This window comes from Hevea brasiliensis, chromosome 18, assembly GCF_030052815.1.
Source record: "Hevea brasiliensis isolate MT/VB/25A 57/8 chromosome 18, ASM3005281v1, whole genome shotgun sequence".
NCBI classification, from domain to species: Eukaryota; Viridiplantae; Streptophyta; class Magnoliopsida; order Malpighiales; family Euphorbiaceae; genus Hevea; species Hevea brasiliensis.
Genome location: NC_079510.1, coordinates 40,607,775 through 40,633,362, shown reverse-complemented (window position 1 = coordinate 40,633,362; position 25,588 = coordinate 40,607,775). Strand labels below are relative to the sequence as shown.

The following is a 25,588-nucleotide window of genomic DNA, read 5'->3' as shown; positions in this document are numbered from 1 at the left end:
GGGCATAAGCACTAACTATATTTATTATTTCTCCTTCTAGTACTAGCTTTACTAGTATAATTCTATCTCCTACTCTTTTCACAGCTACTACTGCGTCTTTCAATGTTCTGTCTATGATTATACCCACTCCGTTCTTATTTCTCTCCTTTCCGGTAAACCACAGTTTGTACCCTGAATTACCCACTTTCTTACTTTTCTCTCCTACCCATTTAGTCTCCTGAATGCAAGCAATATTCACCCTTCTCCTTTCCAAGGTATCCACAAGCTCCATCAATTTTCCTGTAAGTAATCCAACATTCCAAGTACCAACCCTGATCCTCCTCCTATCCTGCTCCTTCCTAATTGGTCTCCTTCTATGATATCTTCTATTGTTTTCTATATCTATCTTGTGTTCTGTTCCACTATTTGTTCTATTATCTGTCCTATGGACTAACTTCTTTACCCACACCCGTCCATGATGTGGGAACCCTTGCTCACTTAACACCACACCCGGGCGCCGGCATGGCGCGTCGCTTTCGGTGAACGCCCTACACCCTTGCATATTTATCACTACACCCGGGCTCCGATGTAGCGCGTCGTTAGTAGAGGACGCCCCAACGTTTATATCATTTGAATCCATATCATAGGGTGTGACGAAATTTTTACGCTGGTTGTCACCTACCGCAACCCTCCTCCTTTATCCGGGCTTGGGACCGGCTAAGCGCAAACTACTTAGGCGGAGTTAATTAATGCATATCTATATTTGTGAATTTTTATACTTGCAAAAAAAAATACATTTTTACAATTAATAAAATTCAAATTCTAATATGTATATATTAAATTAAATTAAATTCATTAATAATAATAATAATAATATATTTTTATCATTAATAATAATTAATACGTATATACTAAATGAAATTTATTATTCTTATTATCATAACTAATTATTATGTGACTTTTATTTTCTTAATATTAAGATAAAAATTTAAATAAAATTAATATATATCTATATTTATGAATTATAATTGCAAAAAGGTGCATTTTATTAATAATAATAATAATAATTAATATGTAGATATTAAATAAAGTTTTTTAGTTTTGTTAACACCACTAATTAATATGTTATTTTTTAGTTTATTAATGCTTCATATTAAAATTTAAATAAAATTAATATATATTTATATTTGTGAATCATAATTACAAAAAATCCTTAAATTAAGTCATTGCCCATAATTTTAATGCATCTATATTTTTTTCTATATTTTATCATTAAAAATTTTAAGTAATTTTATCATTAATTTTTAATAATTAATATGTATAAACATTAATTTTTAAGTAATGGCAAAAAAAAGCTGATGGAAATTTAAAATTATTATAAACATCTATCATTAAATGTTGAAAGTTATAGTAAAAAAAAAAAGTGAATTGTGAAAGAGTTTTTACAAATATTTACAAGGTATATTCTTAAAATTTAATTTTTTTTACATTTTATTATTTTTAAATTTAAATATTATATTTTTTTCATTCATTCTATTAATAATTTTAAAAGTTGAGAATATCTGCGTAAACGTAAGTGTTTAGTTAGAGTTAGTTCTTAGTTAGAATCAAGATTTTGGTCTGTGGAGGGAATAATCTAAATCAAATTATAAGAGTACAAACAGTCATTAGAAGAGAAATTAGGAAAACATTTCAATGTTTGAGTATAACAAATAATTAAAAGAATTATCATTATTGGTGGGGGAAAATTAACAGAAATTCTGAGTTTGGGAGCTGGATTGAAAATTGGTGGTTAGTAAAATTACTTGATGTTTATTCATTATGGATACTTAATTTTATGAGTCAAGGCAGTGCGCTGTCTAAGAATACCATATGGCCATTGTTAAAATATGTCGGTATGTATTTTAAGGTCTAGGCCAAGTCCCCCAGCTAGAGAATTTACATATCTATCCCCACAAAAACCCAATAAACGACTATGCACAACACAAAAAACACTTGGAAACAAATTTCTATTCCAGGACATCCCCCATTGAGGGAAAGCAAGTCAAATGCTGAACAAAAAGCTATTAAGGGTAAAAGGCAAAGCACTTTGTGGTGCTTAATCCACAAATGATCAATTCCATGAAGGAAAGGGCCTTGAGTTAGAGCTGTACACTTTAGTTGTATCAAGTCTGCACTCAGACTGAATTCAGTTTCTATCCATAATCTCTGCTGGCAAGTTCAGATCTAAAAAGCCACCTCCCTCCTTCCTAGCACGCTTCCGAGAAGAGCATCCACCATCAGCTGAACTCCTAGAGCCCGAAGGTCTATCATGTTGTGATATGCCACCTACAATGCAATGTGTTGGTACTATTAATAAAAATATACTCAACAATCTTCCTAAATTTACAAACATGAGAGAAAAATGCATATAGGGAATCACCCAATCTATTGAGACTGAATGGGCTTAGAACTCCATGCACTAAATACAACAGTAACATTACAAAATCCCAACCTATTCGCGTGAGGTATAATGAACTCAACTTATTAACTAGCTCAATTATGAATCCAATCAATGCATGTAAAAACCAAACAAAAATCTGTCAACAGTATAGAAGCATAACAAAATTCACAAGATCACCTGAGATTATTCAGAATGGAAGAATGCAAACTAAAGAGAACATCCTTCACTAAAAAAAAAGTGTCAAAATCATAAATGACACAGATGAGACTGAATTCCAATTACCGCTAGCATTGCTATCTGATGGTAGGCATTTATCAGTAGCATTGACTTTGTTGCTCCAACAAGATAGTTCTGAAGCCTTCTCAATGCCCTTTGACTTGTAGGGAGCTATGTTGTGGGTACCTAGTTGAAGAGAACCCAATAAATCACTTTCTATGCACTCATACCTGCAAGTGATTTCATTAGTTTATGAACCTAAGAAGTCCCACAAAAAATAAAAGCCCATGTAAGAGTTACACTCACATTTTCTTACACAGATTATCAGTGATTGTAGATAGATTGATGACTTGCATCCTTATTTCCATGACTTTATCATCAGTATACTGCTCAAAGGGCTCCTCCAGGAACTTAGAGAGTTTTTCAACATTTGACTCAAGCTGCTGTTGCTGATCCTCAAATAAATTCTGTTTAATTTCCCTTTCCTCCATTGTCATCTCATCCTTAAAAAGCTCTTCGCCGAACATATAAAATGCAAACGGGTATGAATATGAAAGAACCCGTCTTGATCTGAAAAGTCTGTATAGTCCATTAGTTACCCAGCTGAAATCCCTAAGTCTTGATTCTCTCTCTTCTGATATTGACACTTTCTCCAAGATTGTCTCCTTAAGTTTACTTTCAAGCTTAAAGGAATCCGTGTGAGCCTTATACCGGTTATGATAGTGCATATATCGATAGAGATCCTGTTTTGCGCGTTCCGTTTTTCTCTCTCGGTCTTCTTTATAGCGACCACAACTGTGACCCGATATTCTAGACCATGTATGATCTCTCCCAGTTGCTCCACCACACAGCCAACTGTCGAAAGGAAAAAAATGGGGAGTTAAAGAAACAAGGAATTATGTCGATGGAAGACATTAACATCAAAATAGGGCAGATGTAGTGGAAATCATTCATTTTAAGTAAAATGAATCCCAAGAGTAATTAGCAGTAAACCATATGAAGTCAAAGCCAACTATCTCTGTAAATAAATCAACAGCCAACATCAAGTCAGACTCTTGCTGGTAAGGGGTTCTACAAGTATAGGGCATTATTAATGAAAAAAACGCATCTATGCACATCATAGAAACTGTTTTCTTTTCAGAAGTGAACAGCAACATACCAATGCATTGAATCCTTCATTTTTTTGGGAGGGGATTAAATATCCATCAAATGTAAAAGGGGAAAGCAATGCTCACCAAAACGATTGACCACATATACAGCTCACAAGGTTGCAGCCACCATTCTTCTCAACGGGTTTGTGACACTTAGGACAAGGCTTTGTATGAACTGTGATCCAATTAACTGTTTCAGATTCATCGCGACATTTCTTGCTCCAAAGCTCCCACATCAAACATGAACAAGGAGAGTGTGCTTCTGACAAGCAACTAAAACAAAATTGTAAACTGCATGAACATTCTACCTCACAACATTCATCTTCTTCAATTCGTATAGCATTCCCACAGTGAGGAGTGCTTGGGCACCATTTAACCATCTTGTTGTCCTCAATGTATGATTCAAGAAGAAAACGATCAAATTTCTCTGCCAAATCAGGATGCTTTTTACTGACTAGACTTCTGACAACAGCTTCATCACAGATAGCATTACATTTGTGCGCCATGCACCGGATGCGCCTACTCTGACCCTCATTGATTTTCACAATGAAGTGCTCTGTCCAACCTTTGCAAGACAGAATTAATATATGAGTTCAGTGAATAAAATCTGCTGCATTTCAGGAACAAAAATATTAGAAAAAACTTTGATATGGAACATCAATATTAGGTATATACCTTATGGTACATCAGCACATCACGAATATAATTAGACCTACGTTGCTCAGACTTGGATATGAGTGTCAAATACACATCCATGGCTGACAATTTTTGGGTACTTCTTTTCTTATTTGGAGGGTAATACCCAAAGTGCCTATGTCCATATTAAGTGTGCAATGTGTGCAAGAAGGATATAATAGAGTAAAAAGAAGACTCAATGCAACAAAAGTTTACACTCTATAGCATCAATTGCTAGAGTTCCCAACTTCAGTTTAAGAAAAGAACACATAATATATTGCTTCTTCCTATATATGGTCGCATTGCCATCACTTGATGGTTAACTGGTTAAGGTCCAATGTTATACCTTAGGCATAGAAATAAAGATGTCAAAAGGACAAAAACCAACAAAAGTAATAGTCTGAGTGCTTACAATCATTACAAAAACAATGGCCACAGTCCATTCTTGTCACCTTATTGCCAGATACATCCTCTATGCATATATCACACGTTATCGTAGAAGACGAAGTGAGGGGTGAATCAATATCTAGTTGCTCAACCACAGTAACACCTGCTTCAGTAAACAAGCATGATTTCCCCTTCTCTACAAACACAGCAAATAGCCTTTCAACATCCCAACGGTAATGTATCAATAAGGTCCTTGCATGGTGCTCCCTCAGTGTTAGCAGTTCCATTACTCTGCGCAAATCTTCCCTCTACACACACAAAATCCAAAGACAAAACATCAATTATTGGAGTAGAAAGACACATATGCAAGAAGGAAATTTGAAAAGCTTGAAAGGCCTTTTATTTTACCTGTGCAGCCAAAAGGGATTCCTTTGTGATTATCTGCAAAAGGCCAAGTGAGAACCTAAAAATGTGATCACTTTTCCAAATCAAGTATCCACTGACAAAAAATTTGATTACCTTTCAATATTAAGTATCCAATAACTAAACACAAACAAAGAAATATCAATCCTACTATCATCCTGACAGAGAATTTTCAAGTTTAAACTCTACTGAGCTTGTACTAACAGCATTAGCTTCTCAAAACGGTTTGTTGTCTTGTCTCTCGAAATTAGGGTAATAGGAAAGTTATCACCACTGAGGAACAATGGAAAAGGGAAAAAAAAACATTTAAAAGAACTCAGTACAAAGTGATATAAAAGAAATTCTAGAGCCCAAAAAATTTCAAAAAACCCAACATAATGAGATATAAGCGCAACATTGCCAAAAATCTTATAGCTGATAATCAAAAAAATAACAGAAAAGGAATGCGGTATCAGATAAAGGATACAAAATTAAACCCTCTTTAGCACCCTTCCCAATCCCCAAAAATAAATAAATAAAACTGTTAATTTCAAAACCATAGCCCTAAACATAGCAATCCCCATTACACAGGCATCATAAGGCAACCAAAAACCAACAAGCGCCAAATAAACCAAACCAAATTGACATAAAATTGCAGTCTTTACACCGAAACAATCAATAAATCCTCACAATCAAACACAATTATCATCCATGGCAACAAAAAATCCCTTAAAAATATTTACCCTGGTAGTGGGACCCTTAGAAGGGTCCCAATGAAAATCGGAGTCCTCATTCTCAAGACCGTTGAGCGATTCTCGATCATCAGAGTAATAGCACTCATCGTCACTCCCTCCATAATCCTCCATCTAAATTAATGATTAAGAACTCTGTATCTCACGATTAACGATACTAAAATGGCGAAATGAAAACAAAACAACACAATTTGTGTGCAAGAGTATGGACAGAAAATAAATATGAGTCCCTGGATTCGATTATCGAATCGAATCCGCTGATCGGAGGGGTTTCCGTTGAGATCAAGGCTGCCGGCGAAGAGAGGGAGAAGCAAGAGGCCTATAGGTGAAGCATTACAGAGTTTTTTCTTTTTCTTTTTTATCTTTTCACAGAGCAACAAATAAAAATAGAAAGCTGACGAATATATCCCTCTCCCCCACATACATTTATCCTGCAAATAGAACAGTTTATAACAGTGTCGTTTTGGCGCTAGCAAATCAAAACGGCGACGTTTTCTGTTGACGTTGAAAAATCTTGGTCGTCGTTGATTACCCCGTACTTTTGTGGGGCCCTGACCTGACACTGTTGTTACTGTTAATCGTGACTGCAATTCTCTGTGGTAGGGAGAACGGCAACGCCTTCGATGATCGATCCTCTAGCCAACCTCACGTAAATCTGTGCACACTGAATCCAAATTTTTTTTCATGAACATAAATTTTTTGTTATTATTATTATAAAATAAATACTTAAAATTCAATCATTTCAAGTAAAAATCTTAAAAAAATATTTAAAATTAGACGGATGAAATAAATTACATTTTAGAAAATAAATAAATTTAAAATCTTAACTTTCTGAAAAATTAATAATTATAACAATTAAATAAGCGAAATTATAATATTTTATAAAAACTTAGGTTGACCAACTGATTTATTCAACCAAACAAAAAATTAATATCAAAAATTAAAAATCCAAAATAAGAAAGGAGAATAAAATCAAAATTAGAAAAAAATAGAATTAAAGTATTGAAGACTCTAATTTTAATCTCAATTCACTTTTTCAAATTAAATTGAATTAATTTAATTTATAAAAGATAATAGATAACTATCTACTTTTTAGTTTTTTTATAAATAATGAGTATAATTATATAAATTACAAAAGAAATTAATTGCTGCTACAACTTCATTTGGTTAGAACAAGTTTGAGTTCTTGAATATTTATATTTTCTTAAAAAAAAATAGAAACTGAATTAATTTAACTAAAAAAAATAAAATTTTGTCAACCAACCAATTAAAAGTGAAACAATTATTGGCGGCATAAATAACAGACTGACATTCTTGGATTATAAAATTAATTAAAAAAAAAAAAGGATGCCTTTTTGGAAGCAGCCTCTGCCAAGTGGCATTCTGGGTATATCTTTGAGAGAGGGCCAAAACGCTGCCCCTTTTCCCAATTTAATTATTTTTGTTTTGAATTTTGGACAACCAGCTGAAGTCGCTAAGTTGGTTAAAGCGCATTGTTATTAAATCTCGATGAATTTGTTAACCCAAAAAAAAAAAAATCTCGATGAATTTAGCGGGTTGATTCGGTGAATTGACGATTTGAGTATAAAATTAAATTAATTTTCTTATTAAATTTAATAAGAATTTAATAAAAAAAAGAATAATCCGATGATTAAAACCTATTAATCTAATAATTCATTAATTCAATTAATTTAAAATTTTTTAATTTAGAAGTTTTAAAAATATTATTTATATTAATATTTTAATATTTAAATTTTAAATTTATATTTAATCAATAAATAGGATATTTTTTTAATTATTATTCTTTTATTTATAGTAATACAAGAAATTTGTTAAAATGATATGTTTATTTTTTATTTTTAATATATAATTAATATTTATGTTAAGAAATAATTATTAATTATATTATTTTGCATACTAATTATAAATGTTGAGAATAAAATATTTAAAATTTAAATATTCTTAATATTTTTATATAAATTTTAATAATATTATTAAAATATATATAAATATAATCTAATAAATATTAAAATATTAATTTAAAAATAAAATTTAGTTAATTAAAATTATTTAATTATTTTAATAAATATAATATTTAATTAATATATATTTAATTAATTTTTAATAATTTATTAATTAAATCATTCGCCTACCAATTAAATTGGTAGGCCATTAACCTGATCATTTAGTCAAGTTAATTTTCAACCCGAGTTTAATAACTATGGATTGGCATTTATTTAAAGTCAATAACAATGATTTAGAAGTTTTAATCTTTTATAAAATTAAATTAACTTAATTAATATTAAATTAATATATATATATAATTTTTTGTAATTTAATTTTATTACATAATTTGTATCCTAAAAACATGTCCTTTTAATATATAACTAATTTGTCCAAGTCACCCTTAAATCTCAATTAACATTCTTTAATTTTTAATAAACAATTATCCAATTATTGAAAGAAGTATATAATGAAATCAACAGATACAACTGTTTTATTATAACTATTGATTGACCTATATTAAATTCAGTTAGATTAATTGGTTGACTAGTCAATTCATATCAATCAACTTTAATTATGCAAAAATAAGAGTTTTAAGCATAAAGTGAACCAATCAATAATTTGGTTCCATTTAAACTAGTTCAACCAACCGAATTTGTAAAGCCTAGCCAAGTAGCCCAATCCATAAAACATAACCCTAGAATTTGTATATATATATATATATATATATATATATATATATATATATTAAAAAAAAAAAAGAGAGAACAGAACAGGGCAGTCGGGTAGCAGAATAGGGGAGAAGAAATTCACACACTCCATAGCCAAATTTCATTTTGATCCCTCCATCTTCAATCCAAACTTCTTCCTCATCCTTTCTTTTACATCCAAATCACTCAATTACACCCATAAATCCATAAAAACCTTAACTAAAACTCATTTCTTCCCACAATAGCACAAATTAAGTTTTAATAGGTAAGTTCTTCTTCCTCTTTTTCTTGTGAAATATTAAGCTTAAATTAACTTCCTTTATTATTTAATTGTGATTTCTATGGAAAAAGAAATTGAGGGAGGCAAGTTTAGGATAAAGATTTGTGATAAAGTTGATATTGAGGTAAGGGTTTCTATAGATTAATTTCAAGGAAATTCATAGCTATAATATATATACATATATATTAGGTATTTTTAAGAGGTGAATATCAAGAATTAGTTTCAATTATGAGAATTTAATTTAGGTTCTTTAAGTCCTAAATATTTGGTTGAGAGTAAAGAAATTTCATATATATGTCATAGGATTTGTTGAGTAAGCATAAAATTAATTTTAATTCCAATTTAGGTATATTATTTCAAGAATGAGTTAAGGGATTGAAGTTATTATTGTTATGTTACTAAATTCTACTTTAAAGAATAGAATTGGTAGGAATTAAATGGGAAGTGAAAGGAAATATTATGAATGAATAAATTTGGAATGGATAGTCAAGCTACAAATGGTTTGATAATTGTTTGGTATATTAAATCTTAACTAGAAACATGCAAGAAATTTAGTATATTGTGTACATAGAAAAAAATAGAATTAAATATTATATCTTTAGTATCATTGGAAATTATAAGCTAGTGGAAAATTTCAAGTGTTGTTAGAAATAAGAAGATTTGTGAGTGGAGGGATGTATTTAAGTTTAATATCTTAATTGCTAGGTAGATAATGAATTGTTTAAAGTATGATGTGGTTATTGTGGAGCTATTAATGGAGATTAATTATAATTAAATTAGCAAGAATTTTGATGTAGTAAAGGGAAGAAATTTTAGCATGAAATGCTAAAGGAGAAAGAAGTATATATCAAATGGAGAAGGAGAAATAAATGGAAAAAAAATGGAATTTATTATATTATTTAGTGTAGGCCACATATGGACATTTTAAATTATTTGTGAATGTGTTATGGCTTGTGAAGAATTGGTTGAGTTCTTGAAATTTTGGAAGACGTCCAATTTATACCAAAATGCCGTCGATTTTTTTTTTGAATTTTAGATAAATAAATCTTGCATTTCACCCTCACCATTTTCATCTTCAGATTTAAACATTCATTTTCTTAATGTATTACTTTTCCCTACACTTTTAGGAGATGACCCAGCTCCTGTTGTAGATACTAGGAGTGCTCCAGCAGTCTAAAATTCATTAGTCTTCAATACAGGTGAGTGGATAAATATTTAACATTGGTAATTTTTATTCAATGTATATTTATGTATGTTATTTTTCTTTATGCAAAAAAAATGGGAATAGATAATGGTAATTATGAATTTATTTATTAAATAAAATGAGATTTAGAAGCACAGCTGAATAATTTATCGAATGCACTCAATATATGCATCGAATAGATATCACCTCGATGATGGTTGACATAATTTCAGCTCAGCTTATATTTATTGTCACACCTTACCCCTCTGTAAGGCATAACATGATCCCGTAGAATACCTAATGAACTACCGAACTTCACCTACCGATAATTCATTAAGTACACTACAAGAGATTTTAAAACTATTTTCTTGCATTTTGGAAGTGGTGAGCATTTTGGTAGGAATTAAAATCATTTATTCAAAGCTTATAAACTAGTAAAAATTTTTGTCCATTTTAATTTTACCGCAAATTTTATAAGAATTTTGACAGAGTTACGTTTGTATTTGGAGAAAACAGTTATTCAAATACCTGAGAAAAACACTTCCAAAAATTTTTCACAACTCCCAACCACCAAATAATTTCAAGTCAACTCAATTTAATCCACTTCAAAAATAATTCCACAATCCAATCAAAGTTTATCATCTCAAAATATTTAATAACTTCATTCACAGTGCATAAAGTATGAAATTCACAAACTACAAATATTAATTTACAAAAAGAAGTTTCAAAAATAATATTATTACAACTTATTATACAACTTATTATACAACTGCTCACTTTACATTGATACTTATGACATTACAGTATTTACATCAAAATAACTACAAGGGTATAAAATAATACCCGTACAGAAAAGGTCAATGAAGTCTTCAATATCGATAGCAGCTCACTCTGCTGCTTTCTCCTTGCTCTTATCTGCGACAGCAAAACAAGCTATCGCTGAGTATAAAAATACTCAGTGATGCACAATAAAAATTTGAAATATAATACATAAATCATTCATTGCCAAAACACAATTTAAATATTTCTCAATCACATTTCACAAATTATCAAAGCTCATAATAACACAATTTAGTCAAATAATTTAAGAACACAGTGTTGCCAATTCATACACAACTTAAGCCATGACACAAAATTTCCGATCAATGCCTCGTTGTACACCATGACAAAGCAATCTATAACCCTACTAATCGAAATCAATGAGGGAGGTGGCTAGCTAGCTAATGAGTACTCATCCGATCTACAACCTCAACTGGTAAACCAGAGAGGGAGGAAAGATAACCAATCTCACCCCATAAATGGAGGATGAATAATAAGATACTGTCATGCTAAATGTGAATCAAAAATCAATTTCAAACATTTTATTCAAATGATTCGTGAGAAATCCAATAAATTTCCAAAGTGATAATTTCATTCACAAGCTGGCAACACAATTCATAATTAACTTAAAATTTTCATAAATCACACTAAATCAATTTTTCAATGACAAAAGGCTCAAATAAGGTTTATTATGCACAAACCTGACGTGAGTCGCCTCTAGGCCTTGACTCAGTCTCTCAGAGCTTCCAAGTCTTTTTCAGCTGAAACACACAGTTTCACAGTGTTTCAGTATCATAACTTAGCATAAACCTAAAAATAAATTTAACTTCACTTTTATCTAGCTCTAATGTGCTAAACTCGACGTTCTTGAAATATTTATGTTTCGGGTTACTATTCACTACACTATTCAAGTCAAATTGTTGACTTTCTAAGGCTTAATAGGTATGGAAATTCCAACTTCACACACATACCACATTTTGGTCACCAAACTTGTTGGTTTTGGTTATTTTCTCAAAACTTAGGTCTTTTAGGCAAAATTTCCAAATTTTCAGTTTTGGTGTATAAGGTTGCACTGTTCCATTGGTCACTTTTCTGTTGGAATTTGGCAAAACTTCCTTCATAGAAAATGTTTTCTATTGTCTTAAGTTTATTCTCCTTTTTCAATCACTCCAATTGGAGTTTTGTAGCTCAAGTTATATCCAAATTACAGTTACTGTTCATGCTGCAGATTTTAGTTCTGGCAAATTATTGATCCAACTTCGTTCAGCAATTTAATCAAGTTAAGTCCATAATTTGGTCTCATTTTCTTCATATGAAATGTTCTAATATGCCTTAGGTTTCCATCGGTTCAAGAATCACCTAAATCGGAGTTTTCTAGAGAGAGTTATAGCCATTGAAACTTTACTGTTCATATGGTAAATCTCATTCTGTCGCAGGTGATTCAACTTTGCTTAGTAATTTGATTGGGTTAATGGAATAATTTGGGTTTGTATTTTTCATGAAAGTTTTAGGTCTATATCTCATCTAACCACTGGTAAAATTTCAAGTCATTTTGACCTGCCTAGCTCGAGTTATGACCAAATGAACAAACACTGTTCATTTGGTCAGTTTGTGTAGGGCAGCCTGCAATTTTTCAACTTTGGTCAATTTGTTCACTAGGTTTTAGTCACTTTTTTGGCATACTTCCTAAATGAAAATTGTATCATTTAGTGCCTATTTTCATTCTCAATTGGTCTCATACCAATTGGACTTGTAAAATTTTATTTTTGGGCCCTCAAAGTTGACTTGGTCATGCTGCAGCAGCATGACCACACTCCCTCGAAATTTGACTTTAATTCCAACACTTCTAACACACTTAATTAGGTCACAAATGACCATTTCTCACTTCACATTAGGTCAAAGACACCATTTACAAGTTTCTCACATTTTTGTCTCTAACCCTAAGTGTCCCAAAACCCTAACTTACTAACTTGTTGCATTTAACTAATTCAAAACATTTAATCATGATCATTCAATACCAATAAGCTCACATACACCTTTAAATTCATCAAGTTCATGCATACACATCCTCAAACCCTAGTTGACTGAAATTTAGGTTTGGTCCTTTAACAATTTATTTCATTTCATTTTTCCACAATTTCTAGTGTAATTCAACTACTTAATTATGAATTTAAACATAATATTAAAAACTAACCACTAACCTCTTTTGTTGAATTTCTCTCTCTTCAAATCTCCTTTCTTTCCTCTTCTTTTTGTTGTCAATAGTTTTACCAAGCTTCAAAAACAAAGTTTAATGAAAGAATTTGTGAAATTTATGGTTAGTTTTGGGGTTTAACAAGCTTGAGAATAAGCTTCCATGGAGGTTTAACAATGGAGAGGGAGAGAGAAATGGGAGACGTCCACTTTGGGAAAAAGAAGGACTTTTGTTTATTTTTTTTTTTCTTTTCTTTTCTTTTATCTTTTTATGTCTTAGGAAGACCCAAAAATCCATTTAATCAAATTATTAATTATGGGATTTATGGAATCATGCATGATGTCATGCATGATGTCATATCCCTACACCTTTTTCATTTTCTCTTCTTTTTTTATTTTTTTATTTTTCTATTAGTTCTTTAATTTAATTCTCAATTCAGAAGTTTTCTTTTCTCCGATTTTATTTGAAAGTTAGGTCAGGAGTCAGCTCTCGGGGTCAATTGCCCCTCGCCGGTTCATCCCGGTTTGCAAATAATTCAGTATTTTTTTCGGCTCCCTGGCCTAATTATTTGACTGGCTTAACAGTTCTTTTTCGTGATTTTCTTTTTTCCACTGTGTTCGTAATGGTCCTAAGGACCGCAGCGTCATATTTTACGGTTCGAAATTTGAGTTTAAAACGGCTTCGCAGTCGTTCCCGAGACGGTCACCCATCGCTGTGACTCTCGGCTCGTTTAACCTCTTATGTTCTGTTTTTCTTATTTATACTTAACTAATTGGCAATTACTAATAATTTGTATTTATGGCTTCTTTAGTTGTCTTAAGCGTGGTTCTAGTCCCCTTAATTGTCCAGACCGACACCGGTCACCGGAACAGTGAGATCTACTAGGCTATGCAAACGAGGGTGTTACATTTATACTGTCTTTGGGACAACGCTTGATATACATATAGCCTTTGGGGCGTATATCAGGTAGTCGCCATTTGGGGGTAGCTCTGCACATGTGCATGACTAGCATATTTATTGCTCTTGGGCCGTTAGTAGTGTCATCATAGAGCCTAGGATGCCAACATTCTCTCAGGTTGTCAGAGTTATTACATGCACCTGAGATACCAGCATTATCTATAGGAAGTATATTGTGAGTGTATGAGAACATTACTGATTTTATTATTGTTAGCAAAGTTATTCTGCAATATTTTTTTACAGCATGAAATTTTATTTTATCTCAGTTATGTAAATTACAGCAAATGATATTTATTCAACTGACATATGTTAGTATAGCACCTGGTACTATTAAGTACTTAAACCTTGTCTATTCCCCCTTTATTATTTATTTATCCACTCATTGAGTAGTTGTACTCACCTCTTATATTTTAATATTTCAGATTCTTTTTGGTGATCCTTCTATCAGCAGTCCTCATTTGTTAGCATTGTCCTTTCTTCCACTTCACCAGCTGCAGAGTCTAGTGGAGGTCGGGCCAACATATTCCTTTTGTAACTTTTGATCATTTTGGATTACTGTATATATTATCTATGTATTTAGGCTGCTACTCACCTAAAGTCTGTGTTTGTATAATTTTTTTTTGGTTCCCATGGAGGGAAAAAAAAATCATGTGTCTATGAAGATGATATATCTATTTGGCATGGAGCCACTTTATGTGTACATGTATATATTTACATATTCTTCCAGGTTTTTAGCAGGTTTCATATGTCTAATTAGATATATTTTAGGAGAAACTCTGTCAATTTTTTCTTGTCACATTTGCCTCTATAGGGTGGAAGGCAGGTGTGACAATAATTGGTATCTGAGCATAGGTTTAAAGATTATGTAATCCTTTCTAGTATTAGTGTTATTGATTATCTCTTGATGTTCCATTCCTTATCTTATTTGTAACACCCCCATTTGCATAGCTTGGAATATTTCACTGTTCCGGTGACCGGTGTCGGTCCGGACAATTAAGGGGATTAGAACCACACTTAAGACAACTAGAGAAGCTATAAACACAAATAATTAGTAATGTCCAATTAGTTAAGTATAAATAAGAAAAACAGAACATAAGAAGTTACACGAGCCGAGAGTCACAACGATGGGCGACCTCCTCGGGAACGACTGCGAAGTCGTTTTAAACTCAAATTTCGAACCGTAAAAAGTGACGCTGCGGTCCTTAGGACCCTCATGAACACAGTGGAAAAGAGAAAATCACGAAAAAGAACTGTTAAGCCAGTCAAATAATTAGGTCAGGGAGCCGGAAGAAATATTGGATTATTTGTAAACCGAGATGAACCGACGAGGGGCAATTTGGTTAATTGACCCCGAGAGCTGACTCCTGACCTAACTGTCAAATAAAATCAGAAAAAAAAAATTTCAGAATCGAGAATTAAATTAAACAACTAATAGAAAAATAAATTAAAAAAAAAAGAAAAAAAAAGGAAAAGTAAAAAGTGTTGACATCATGCATGACCTCATGCATGATGCAATAAATAGATAATTAATAAATTTAATTAATTTGATTTTTTGGTCTTCCATAAGAAAAAAAAAAGAGAAAATAAAATAATGATTAATGACATCATAAAGCTATAATTAAAATTTAGGAAATTATGGGATAATTACAATACAAAAGGGACCAATTAAAATTAAAGGATAAAAAAAAAAAAGTAAAAACTCAAATTTCTTCTTCTTTACCCGTCACTTCCTCTCTCCCATTTCTCTATCTCATTTTCTCTTCATTTCCACCATTTTTGAACTTAGAAAGCTTGCTTTTCTCTAGTTTCTTCCCATGAATTTCTTAAACTCCAACACAAAATCACACTCTTAGACCTAGATACATCACTTGGGAGTAAAAAGGAGAAGAAAAACTTGAAGAAAAGAAAAGGAAAAAGGGAGTGAAATTGAAGAATTGGAATTCAAGTGAAGGTAAGTAATTTACTTTGAAATTTTAGTTTTGATTCACATGTATTAAGTTAATTTAACTTAGATTTTAATCTAAAAATCAAAGGAAACAATTGTTGTGGGACTTTTAGTGAATTTCAGCCAGCCATGGATGTATGAGAATATGATGTGTTTTGAATGAATTAAATGTGTTAGGAAGCTTGAATGAGTTGAGAAATGGTGTTTGTATGTTTAGAACTAATTAAATGTAACAAAGTAGTGAGTTAGGGTTTTGGAACCTAGGGTTTAGAGACAAAAATGTGAGAAACTTGTAAATGGTGTCTTTGACCTAATTTGAAGTGAGAAATGGTCATTTGTGACCAAATGAAGTGTGTTGGAATGGTTGGAGTTAAGGTCAAATTCAGACTCAATGTGGTCATGCTGCTGGCAGCATGACCAAGCCAACTTTGAAGGACCAAAACTCAAATTTTACAAGTCCAATTGATATGCCACCAATTGAGGATGAAAATAGACATAAAATGGCACAATTTTCATTAAGGAACCATGCCCAAAAACTGACCAAAACTTAGTGAAACAATTGACCAAAGTGAAATGAGAGCAGGCTGCCACTGCACCAAACTGACCAAATGAACAACTGTTCATTTGGTCATAATTCGAGCTAGACAGGTCAAATTGACCTGAAATTTTACCAGCAATTAGATAAGATATAGATCTAAAACTTTCATGAAGAACATCACCCCAAATTATGCCATTAACCTAGTCAAATTATTGAGCAAAGTTGAGTTATTGAACCTGCAACTCTACAGAATTGCCATTGAGCAGTAAAGTTCCAATGGCTATAACTCTTTCTAGAAAACTCCGATTTAGGCGATTCTTGAACCGATGGAAACCTAAGACATAGTAGAACATTTAATATGAAGAAATTCAGACCAAATTATGAACTTAACTTGATCAAATTACTGAACAAATTTGGATCAAAAATCTGCCAGAACCAGAATACCAGTATGAACAGTGCACGTGAACAGTAATTGTATTTTGGCCATAACATGAGCTACAAAACTCCGATTGAGGTGATTCAAAAATGAGAATACACTTAAGACAATAAGGAACATTTTCTATGAAGGAAGGTTTGCCAAATTCCAACAGTAAAAGGACCAATGAAACAGTGCAACTTAGGACTCCAAAACCGAAAATTGGCAATTTTGCCTAAAAGACCTAAGCTTTGAGAAAATGACCAAAACCAACAAGTTTAATGACCAAAATGTGGTATGTGGGTGAAGTTGGAGTTCCCATACCTATTAAGCCTTAGAAAGTCAACTATTTGACTTGAATAGTGCAGTGAATAGTAACCCGAAACACAAAATTTAAAGAACGTCGAATTTAGCACGTTAGAGCTAAGTAATTGTGAAGCTAAATTTATTTTGGATTTATGTTAAGTTCTAGTACTGAAACATTGTAAAATTGTGTGTTTCAGTTGAAAAGAATATCGGGAAGGAACCCGAGGAACCGAGTCGAGGCTAAGGGACGACTCGTTTGAGGTTTGTGCACAACTAACTCTTTTGTTATTTTTCAATTCCAAATTGATTTGAAATAAATTTATTGTATGATTTATGATTTTTGTTGTGTTCAGAATTTTAACTTATTGAATGAAATTGTATAATTTGAATATAAATTTTCTTATGCATTTAAGGATTTATTGCATTGTTTTGAGGATTGTAAATTTTAAGTTTGATGTGTTGCCAACCTTGAGCATGAATTTATGATGATTAAATATATTAATGATTTGTAAACACTTTGTAAATAGAAATTGTTTTGAATATGATTTGAAACCACAGTTGACATGACAAAATATGTTGTGAATTCTCATTAGCTTGTCTAATGAGATAACTCCTCCACTTGATGGGGCGAGTTTCTTCCTCTCTGGCTTGCCAGTTGGGGAATGATGTGAATGAGTACTCATTTATACTAGCTAGTCTTTGTTTCTCCCTTTTAGCCTCGGTTATTGGGAGAATGTGAAATGTCGTGGTGTACAACACGGCATCTATGTGAATTTTGGGTCATGGGTTCGACTGTGTGTATTGTTGGCAACGCCCTTTAAATTATGCATGATTTGATAAATTGTTATTGAAATAAATAATTTGTCAGTGATTCAAAAATTTTTGTATTATTTCGGAATTTAAAAGAAATGTAAATAAATAGTTACTATTTGATCAAAATGTTGATTTCTGAAGGTCATGGATTTTGAAGAATTTAGAAATTTTAAAATTCTATTTGTTATGAATTGTCAAGCATAAATTGTATTAAGTTTTAAATTATTAGTTTGTGCACCACTGAGTTCACCACTCAGCGATAGCTTTGTATGCTGTCGCAGATATAGAGACTAGAGGAGCAATAGATTGAGCTGCTGAGGACAGGGGAGCTACCTGCTAGAAGTTATCGGGTATAATTTATACCCTGACTGTAAATATTCATTTTGATGTATGTATTGCACGTAATTGTATGGACATGTAAAATCGGTCTTTAGCAGCTTATACAAAGTTTGTATAAAGTTGTAATAAATTTAGTTTGGATTTTTTTTTTAATGTAAATTTCTAGTATGATGAATATAAATTGTTTTATCTCTAATGAAATATGAGTGGAACTATTTTATTTTATTTGAATGAAATATATTACTAGCATTTTGAGGATTATTGAATTTTGAACTTGAGAAATTGATTGAAATCATTATGAAGTTGTTGAAATGGATTGAGTTTGAGTATGAAATTGAAGCAGTTGTTGAGAAAAATTTTTAGAAGTGCTTTTTACAGGTATTTGAAGAACTGTTTTCTCAAAATACAAAGGGAACTCTGTCAAAATTTTTATAAAATTTGCGTAAAAGTAAAATGGGCCAAAAATATTAATTAGTTTTAATTTTAACTAAATGTTTTAAGTACTTATTAGAAAATGCTCACCACTAATCAAAAGTAAGAAAATTGTTTTAAAATCCCTTGTAGGGTACTTAATGAGTTATCGGTAGGTGAAGTTCAGTAGTTCATTAGGTATTCTACGGGATCATGTTATGCCTTACAGAGGGGTAAGGTGTGACATTATTTGTAGGACAATGCCGCCCAAAGTAGTAGGTGGTAGAGGCCGTGGTGCCAACTGTGGCCGTAGTGTTCGTAGAGTTTGATTAGCTAATGTTGGCCGACCTCATAGGAATCCTATAGTGGCACCTCCACCTCCAGAAGAGGTGGCAGACCAGGAGTTGCCTGAGGGTGGAGATGAACATGATGTTACTATTTCTCACGATGTAGTATCAGGGGCATATCCAGCTGCACCACCACTGCTTGTTCCACCTGTAGTTACAGTTGCACCGTCTGTTCCACCTGCAGGTGCACCACCTATTGCACCTACAGATGCACCTCCTATTCCACCTGAAGCATCAACTATTCCTTTTCAGTTGAATACAGATCTTGGTGCATTTATGGCACAGGTAGTTACAACAGCTATCACAGCTAAGCCAAAAGATCCATGGGAGGTAGTGGTTCGTGCTAAACGTTTGGGGGCTTATGACTTTGAGGGTTCTTCTGATGTTGATATTGCAGATAAATGGTTGAAAAGAGTTATAAAAGTATTTGATTTGATGAAATTGACAAATGCAGATAGAATTGATAATATACATGGGTTGTTACAGGGTAAGGCAGATAGTTGGTTTGATGGTATATGTCCCAGAATTGGAGCTGATTTGACTTGGGACAGATTTGTGATTGAGTTTCACCAAGAGTATCTAATAAAAAGTTATAGAAAAGGAAAGCAAGATGCCTTCTTCAGGTTATTTCAAGGTAGTCTCTCAGTAAGTGAGTATGTTGATCGGTTTAAGGATCTTTATGGTTTTGTTTTAGATATCTTGCCTTCTGTAGACGCTAAATGTGATAGGTTTAGTTAAGGTTTACATGTTGGCATTAGATCTTCCATGACTTGGTTCAGAGGTAGTAATTTTCATGAATTAGTAGAAGCAGCTTTAAACGTTGAAAAAGTGAGACAAAAAGAGAAAGAATATGAGCAGAAAATGAGTAGGAAGCATGGGCAAAGTTCTTCATAAGGGTTCAAGGAGAGACCAGCTAAACGAGGGGGTAGTTCATCTCAGTCTAGAATTGATTATGGTGGCAGTGGCAGGGGTTCTTATATGAGTACAGGATAGTAGCTTGCTCGATTTCAAGATAGTCAAGGTTCAGTGGCACAGTCAGTGGGTAGTTCCTTTGGGGCACAAAGATAGAGACAGGGACAAGGAGATAATTCTGGGTTTGAACAGAAGAAGAGAACTTTTCTTTAGTGTGCCACTTGTAGTAAGTGCCATGATGGGAAGTGTAGGAGGTTTGATCGAGGTTGTTTTGAGTGTGTTGCTCCAAGACACTTTAAGAGGGATTGCCCTTTACTTGTGACTAAAGATAGTGGTTCTGGTTATGGATCGGTGACACCTCAAAATCCACATATTGGTACAGCACCAGCATGAGGTAAACCTACAACGAGACCTAATGAAAGTAAGACTACTGGGGTAACTTCATTAGCTCACTCTAAACCCACAACATAACTTGGCAGGCTTCGCAGTCAAGCCAGAGTCTTTGCTATGACACAGCAGGAGGCAAGAGCATTTCTATAAGTTATGACGGGTATGTTGACCATATTTGGTAGAGATGCATGCATTCTTATAGACCCTAGGTCCACTCATTCCTTTGTGTCTCAATTATTTTCTAAGCATGTTGATAGAGAATTGAAACCTCTAGATTGTGGATTAGTTGTGGGGACACCACTTGGGAATTCTATTGTATGTGAGCATGTGTATAAGAATTGTGTTGTTAAATTGGGTGATCATGAGTTACTAGCAGACTTGATTCCTTTACATCTCCAGGATATTGATGTTTTCCTGGGCATGGATTGGTTATCGCGCCACCATGCCACAGTAGATTGTTTTGAGAAGACAGTGATGTTTGATTGCCCTAGGGGGCCCAAGTTTATCTTTCATGGAGAAAGGTGCTCTCTTCCTTCCTCTGTGATTTTTGCTATGACAGCTAGAAAGATGCTTAGGAACGGTTGTCAAGCATACTTAGCTCATGTGGTTGATACTAGCGTCAAAGTGCCTAAGTTGGAGGACATTCTAGTTGTGTGTGAGTTTTCTAATATTTTCCCTGATAAACTTCCGGGATTACCTCCTGATAGGGAGATTGAGTTCTCCATTGATTTGAATCCTGGTACAGCCCCTATTTCAATGGTACCATATAGGATGGCTCAAGGAAAATTGAGAGAGTGAAAAGGACAATTGCAAGAATTGCTTGATAAGGGCTTTATAAGGCCTAATGTATCTCCTTGGGGAGCTCCTGTTTTATTTGTGAAGAAAAAGGATGGCACCCTAAGGTTATGTATCGATTATAGGCAACTAAATCGAGTCACATTGCAGAATAAGTATCCTTTGCCCGCATTGATGATCTTTTGATCAACTCCAAGGTGCTAAGGTGTTTTCCAAGATTGATTTGCGATCTAGGTATCATCAATTGAAGATTAAGGAGTCTAATGTGCCTAAGACAGCTTTCAAAACTCGTTATGGGCATTATGAGTTTCTTGTTATGCCTTTCTGGTTAATCAACGCACCAGCTATTTTTATGGATCTCATGAATAGGGTGTTCAAACCCTATTTGGATAACTTTGTTATTGTATTTATCGATGATATTTTAGTGTATTCTCGTAGTAAGGAAGAACATGAGGAGCATTTGAAGATTGTATTACAAACTTTAAGAAGTAAGCAATTGTATGCCAAGTTGAGTAAATATGAGTTCTAGCTTGATAGAGTCATCTTCTTAGGACATCTTATTTCAGCAGAGGGAGTATTTGTTGATCCTAAGAAGATTGAAGTAGTAGTCAAATGGGATCCTCCAACTAATGTTACAGAGGTTAGGAGTTTCTTGGGACTAACAGGGTACTATAGGCATTTTATCCAAGATTTCTCCATCATTGTAGCACCATTGACAAAACTATTTAGAAAGAATGCAAACTTTGAATGGACAGAAGAATGCCAAGAGAGTTTTGAGAAGCTTAAGCGATGTTTAACTTCAGCTCCAGTTCTTACTCTACCTTCGGGAGTAGGCAGACTTGTTATGTATAGTGATGCTTCCCTCAAGGGGTTAGGCTGTGTTCTGATGCAACATGGGAAGGTGATAGCTTATGCTTATAGGCAACTTAGACCACATGAATTAAATTATCCTACCCATGACCTATAATTAGCTGTAGTGGTTTTTGCTTTGAAGACATAAAGGCATAACCTTTATGGTGAGACTTGTTAGATTTATACAGATTATAAGAGCTTAAAATATCTCCTCACACAAAAATAATTGAATTTAAGGCAAAGAAGATGGATCGAATTACTTAAGGACTATGATTGCACCATTGAATATCATCCAGGCAAGGCTAATGTGGTAGCTGATGCCCTTAGTCGAAAGTCCCTTGGTAATTTGGCATATGTTAAAACAGTTAGACTTCCATTATTGTTGGAGTTTCAATCTTTAAGAGCAAAGTTAGTAGTGGATAATTCAAGGGCATTGTTAGCAACTCTCAAAGTTAGACCAGTATTGGTGGAAAGGGTTAGAGAAGCTCAAAGCCAAGATGAGCAATTAAACAAGATCACCAATGAGGTGAGAAATGACACTCGTACAGATTTTTCACTTAGTGAAAACGGGACTTTAATGTTTGGTGGCAGGTTATGTGTACCTAATGTGGAAAACCTAAAAAGAGAGATCATGGAAGAGGCTCACTATTCTGCCTATTCTATGCATCCAGGTAGTAATAAGATGTATCGGGATGTTAGAGAAAATTATTGGTAGCCAAGTATGAAGAAGGAAATAGCATAATTTGTTTCAAGGTGCTTGGTATGCCAACAAGTTAAGGCAAAGCATCAGTATCTAGCAGCGAAGTTGAAGCCACTTCCTATTCTAGAATGGAAGTGGGAGCATATCACTATGGATTTTGTTTCTGGATTACCTCGTACTCCACGTGGGCATGATGCAGTTTGAGTAATAATTGATAGATTGACGAAATCAGCACACTTTTTGCCTATCAGGATGGATTATTCTTTGGATAAGTTAGCAGAGATTTATGTCAATGAAATTGTGAGACTCCATGGTGCTCCAGTTTCCATTGTTTCAGATAGAGATCCAAGGTTTACATCTCGATTTTGGCCTAGTTTGCAGAATGCTTTAGGAACTAAAATGAAGTTTAGTACTTCCTTCCATCCACAAACAAACGGTCAATCTGAACGAACTATTCAGACTCTAGAAGACATGCCTAGGTCATGTGTAATAGAGTTTAAGAGAAGCTGGGAGAAGTATGTATCTTTGATAGAGTTTGCTTATAATAATAGTTATCAAGCTAGTCTTGGAATGGCTCCTTATGAAGCATTATATGGAAGGAGATGTAGAATCCTAGTGTGTTGGACTGAAGTAGGGGAAAGAAAACTAGAGGGTCTAGAAATGGTACAGCAAACTATGGATAAAATCCAAATGATAAAGAATAGGTTAAAAGCAGCACAAGATAGGCAAAAGAGTTATGCAGATTTGAAGAGAAGAGATATTGAGTACAATGTTGGTGATAAAGTATTCTTAAAGATTTCTCCTTGGAAGGGAATTGTACACTTTGGTAAGCATGGAAAGTTAAGTCCTCGGTTTAGAGGGCCTTATGAGTTTATAGAGAGGATCGGACCAGTTGCTTATCGTTTAGCTTTGCCTCCAGAGTTATCAGAAATTCATGATGTTTTCCACATATTTATGTTAAGAAGATACAGAAGTGATCCCTCTCATATTCTCCAGAAGCAACCTATTGAGTTGAGAGAAGATTTGACATATGAGAAAGAACCAGTGGAGATCATTGACAGAGAAAGGAAAGTTTAGAGGAACAAAGTGGTTCCATTAGTCAAGGTTCGTTGGGGCAATCATTCCAGAAAAGAAGCTACTTGGGAAAGAGAAGGGGATATGCGGGCTCAGTACCTACATTTGTTTGTGCTGTCAAGTATGTAAATTTCGATGATGAAATTTTTTTTTAGGGGGAGGGAATTGTAAGGCCCAGCCAAGTAGCCCAACCCATAAAACATAACCCTATATATATATGTAAAAAAAAAAAAAAGAATAGAACAGGGCAGTTGGGTAGCAGAACAGGGGAGAAGAAATTCACACACTCCATAGCCAAATTTCATATTGATCCCTCCATCTTCAACCCAAACTTCTTCCTCATCCTTTCTTTTACATCCAAATCACTCAATTACACCCACAAATCTATAAAAACCTTAGCTAAAGCTCATTTCTTCCCACAATAGCACAAATTAAGTTTTAATAGGTAAGTTCTTCTTCCTTTTTTTCTTGTGAACTATTAAGCTTAAATTAACTTCCTTTATTATTTAATTGTGATTTCTATGGAAAAAGAAATTGAGGGAGGCAAGTTTAGGATAAAGATTTGTGGTAAGTTTGATATTGAAGTAAGGGTTTCTATAGATTAATTTCAAGGAAATTCATAGCTATAATATATACACATATATATATATTAGGTATTTTTAAGAGGTGAATATCAAGAATTAGTTTTCAATTATGAGAATTTAATTTAGGTTTTTTAAGTCCTAAATATTTGGTTGAGAGTAAAGAAATTTCATATATATGTCCTAGGATTTGTTGAGTACGGTTAACATTAATTTTAATTCCAATTTAGGTATATTATTTCAAGAATGAGTTAAGGGATTGAAGTTATTATTATTATTATGTTGCTAAATTCTACTTTAAAGAATAGAATTGGTAGGAATTATATAGGAAGTGAATGGAAATATTATGAATGAGTAAATTTGGATGGATGGTCAAGCTACAAATGGTTTGATAATTGTTAGGTATATTAAATCTTAACTAGAAATATGCAAGAAATTTAGCATGTTGTGTACATAGAAAAAAATAGAGTTAAATATTATATCTTTAGTATCATTGAAAGTTATAAACTAGTGGAAAATTTCAAGTGTTGCTAGAAATAGGAAAATTTGTGAGTGGAGTGATGGATTTAAGTTTTATATCTTAATTGCTAGGTGGATAATAAATTGTTTAAAGTATGATGTTGTTATTGTGGAGCTATTAATGGAGATTAATTGTAATTAAATTAGCAAGAATTTTGATGTAGTAAAGGAAAGAAATTTTAGCATGAAATGCTAAAGGAGAAAGAAGTATATATCAAATGGAGAAGGAGAAATAAATGGAAAAAAAAATGGAATTTATTATATTATTTAGTGTAGGCCACATATGGACATTTTAAATTATTTGTGAATATGTTGTGGCTTGTGAAGAATTGGTTGAGTTCTTGAAATTTTGGAAGATGTCCAATTTATACCGAAATACCACCGAATTTTTTTTGAATTTTAGTTAAATAAATCATGTATTTCACTCTCACCATTTTCATCTTCACAATTTAAACATTCATTTTCTTAATGTATTACTTTTCTCTACAATTGTAGGAGA

At 33.0% G+C, this 25,588-nt stretch overlaps 1 protein-coding gene across 3 annotated transcripts; it reads right to left on the bottom strand.

The window, feature by feature from the left end:
• Positions 1 to 1,974: 1,974 nt before the first annotated feature.
• Positions 1,975 to 6,421, bottom strand: LOC110635815 (probable E3 ubiquitin-protein ligase ARI2). Of its 3 annotated transcripts, none has more exons than XM_021785289.2 (7): positions 5,997 to 6,421; positions 5,260 to 5,350; positions 4,877 to 5,159; positions 3,874 to 4,354; positions 2,945 to 3,493; positions 2,705 to 2,868; positions 1,975 to 2,307 (listed from the first exon to the last, which is right to left on the bottom strand). In XM_021785289.2, exons 1-7 carry the CDS (start codon positions 6,107 to 6,109, stop codon positions 2,168 to 2,170), a joined length of 1,821 nt encoding a protein of 606 aa, XP_021640981.2. In that variant the 5' UTR covers positions 6,110 to 6,421; the 3' UTR covers positions 1,975 to 2,167. The 3 variants fall into 3 exon arrangements, with proteins under 3 accessions (XP_021640981.2, XP_057996671.1, XP_057996670.1); XM_058140688.1 differs by having other exon boundaries at positions 5,260 to 5,292; XM_058140687.1 differs by having other exon boundaries at positions 5,260 to 5,314; positions 5,997 to 6,134.
• Positions 6,422 to 25,588: the final 19,167 nt, after the last annotated feature.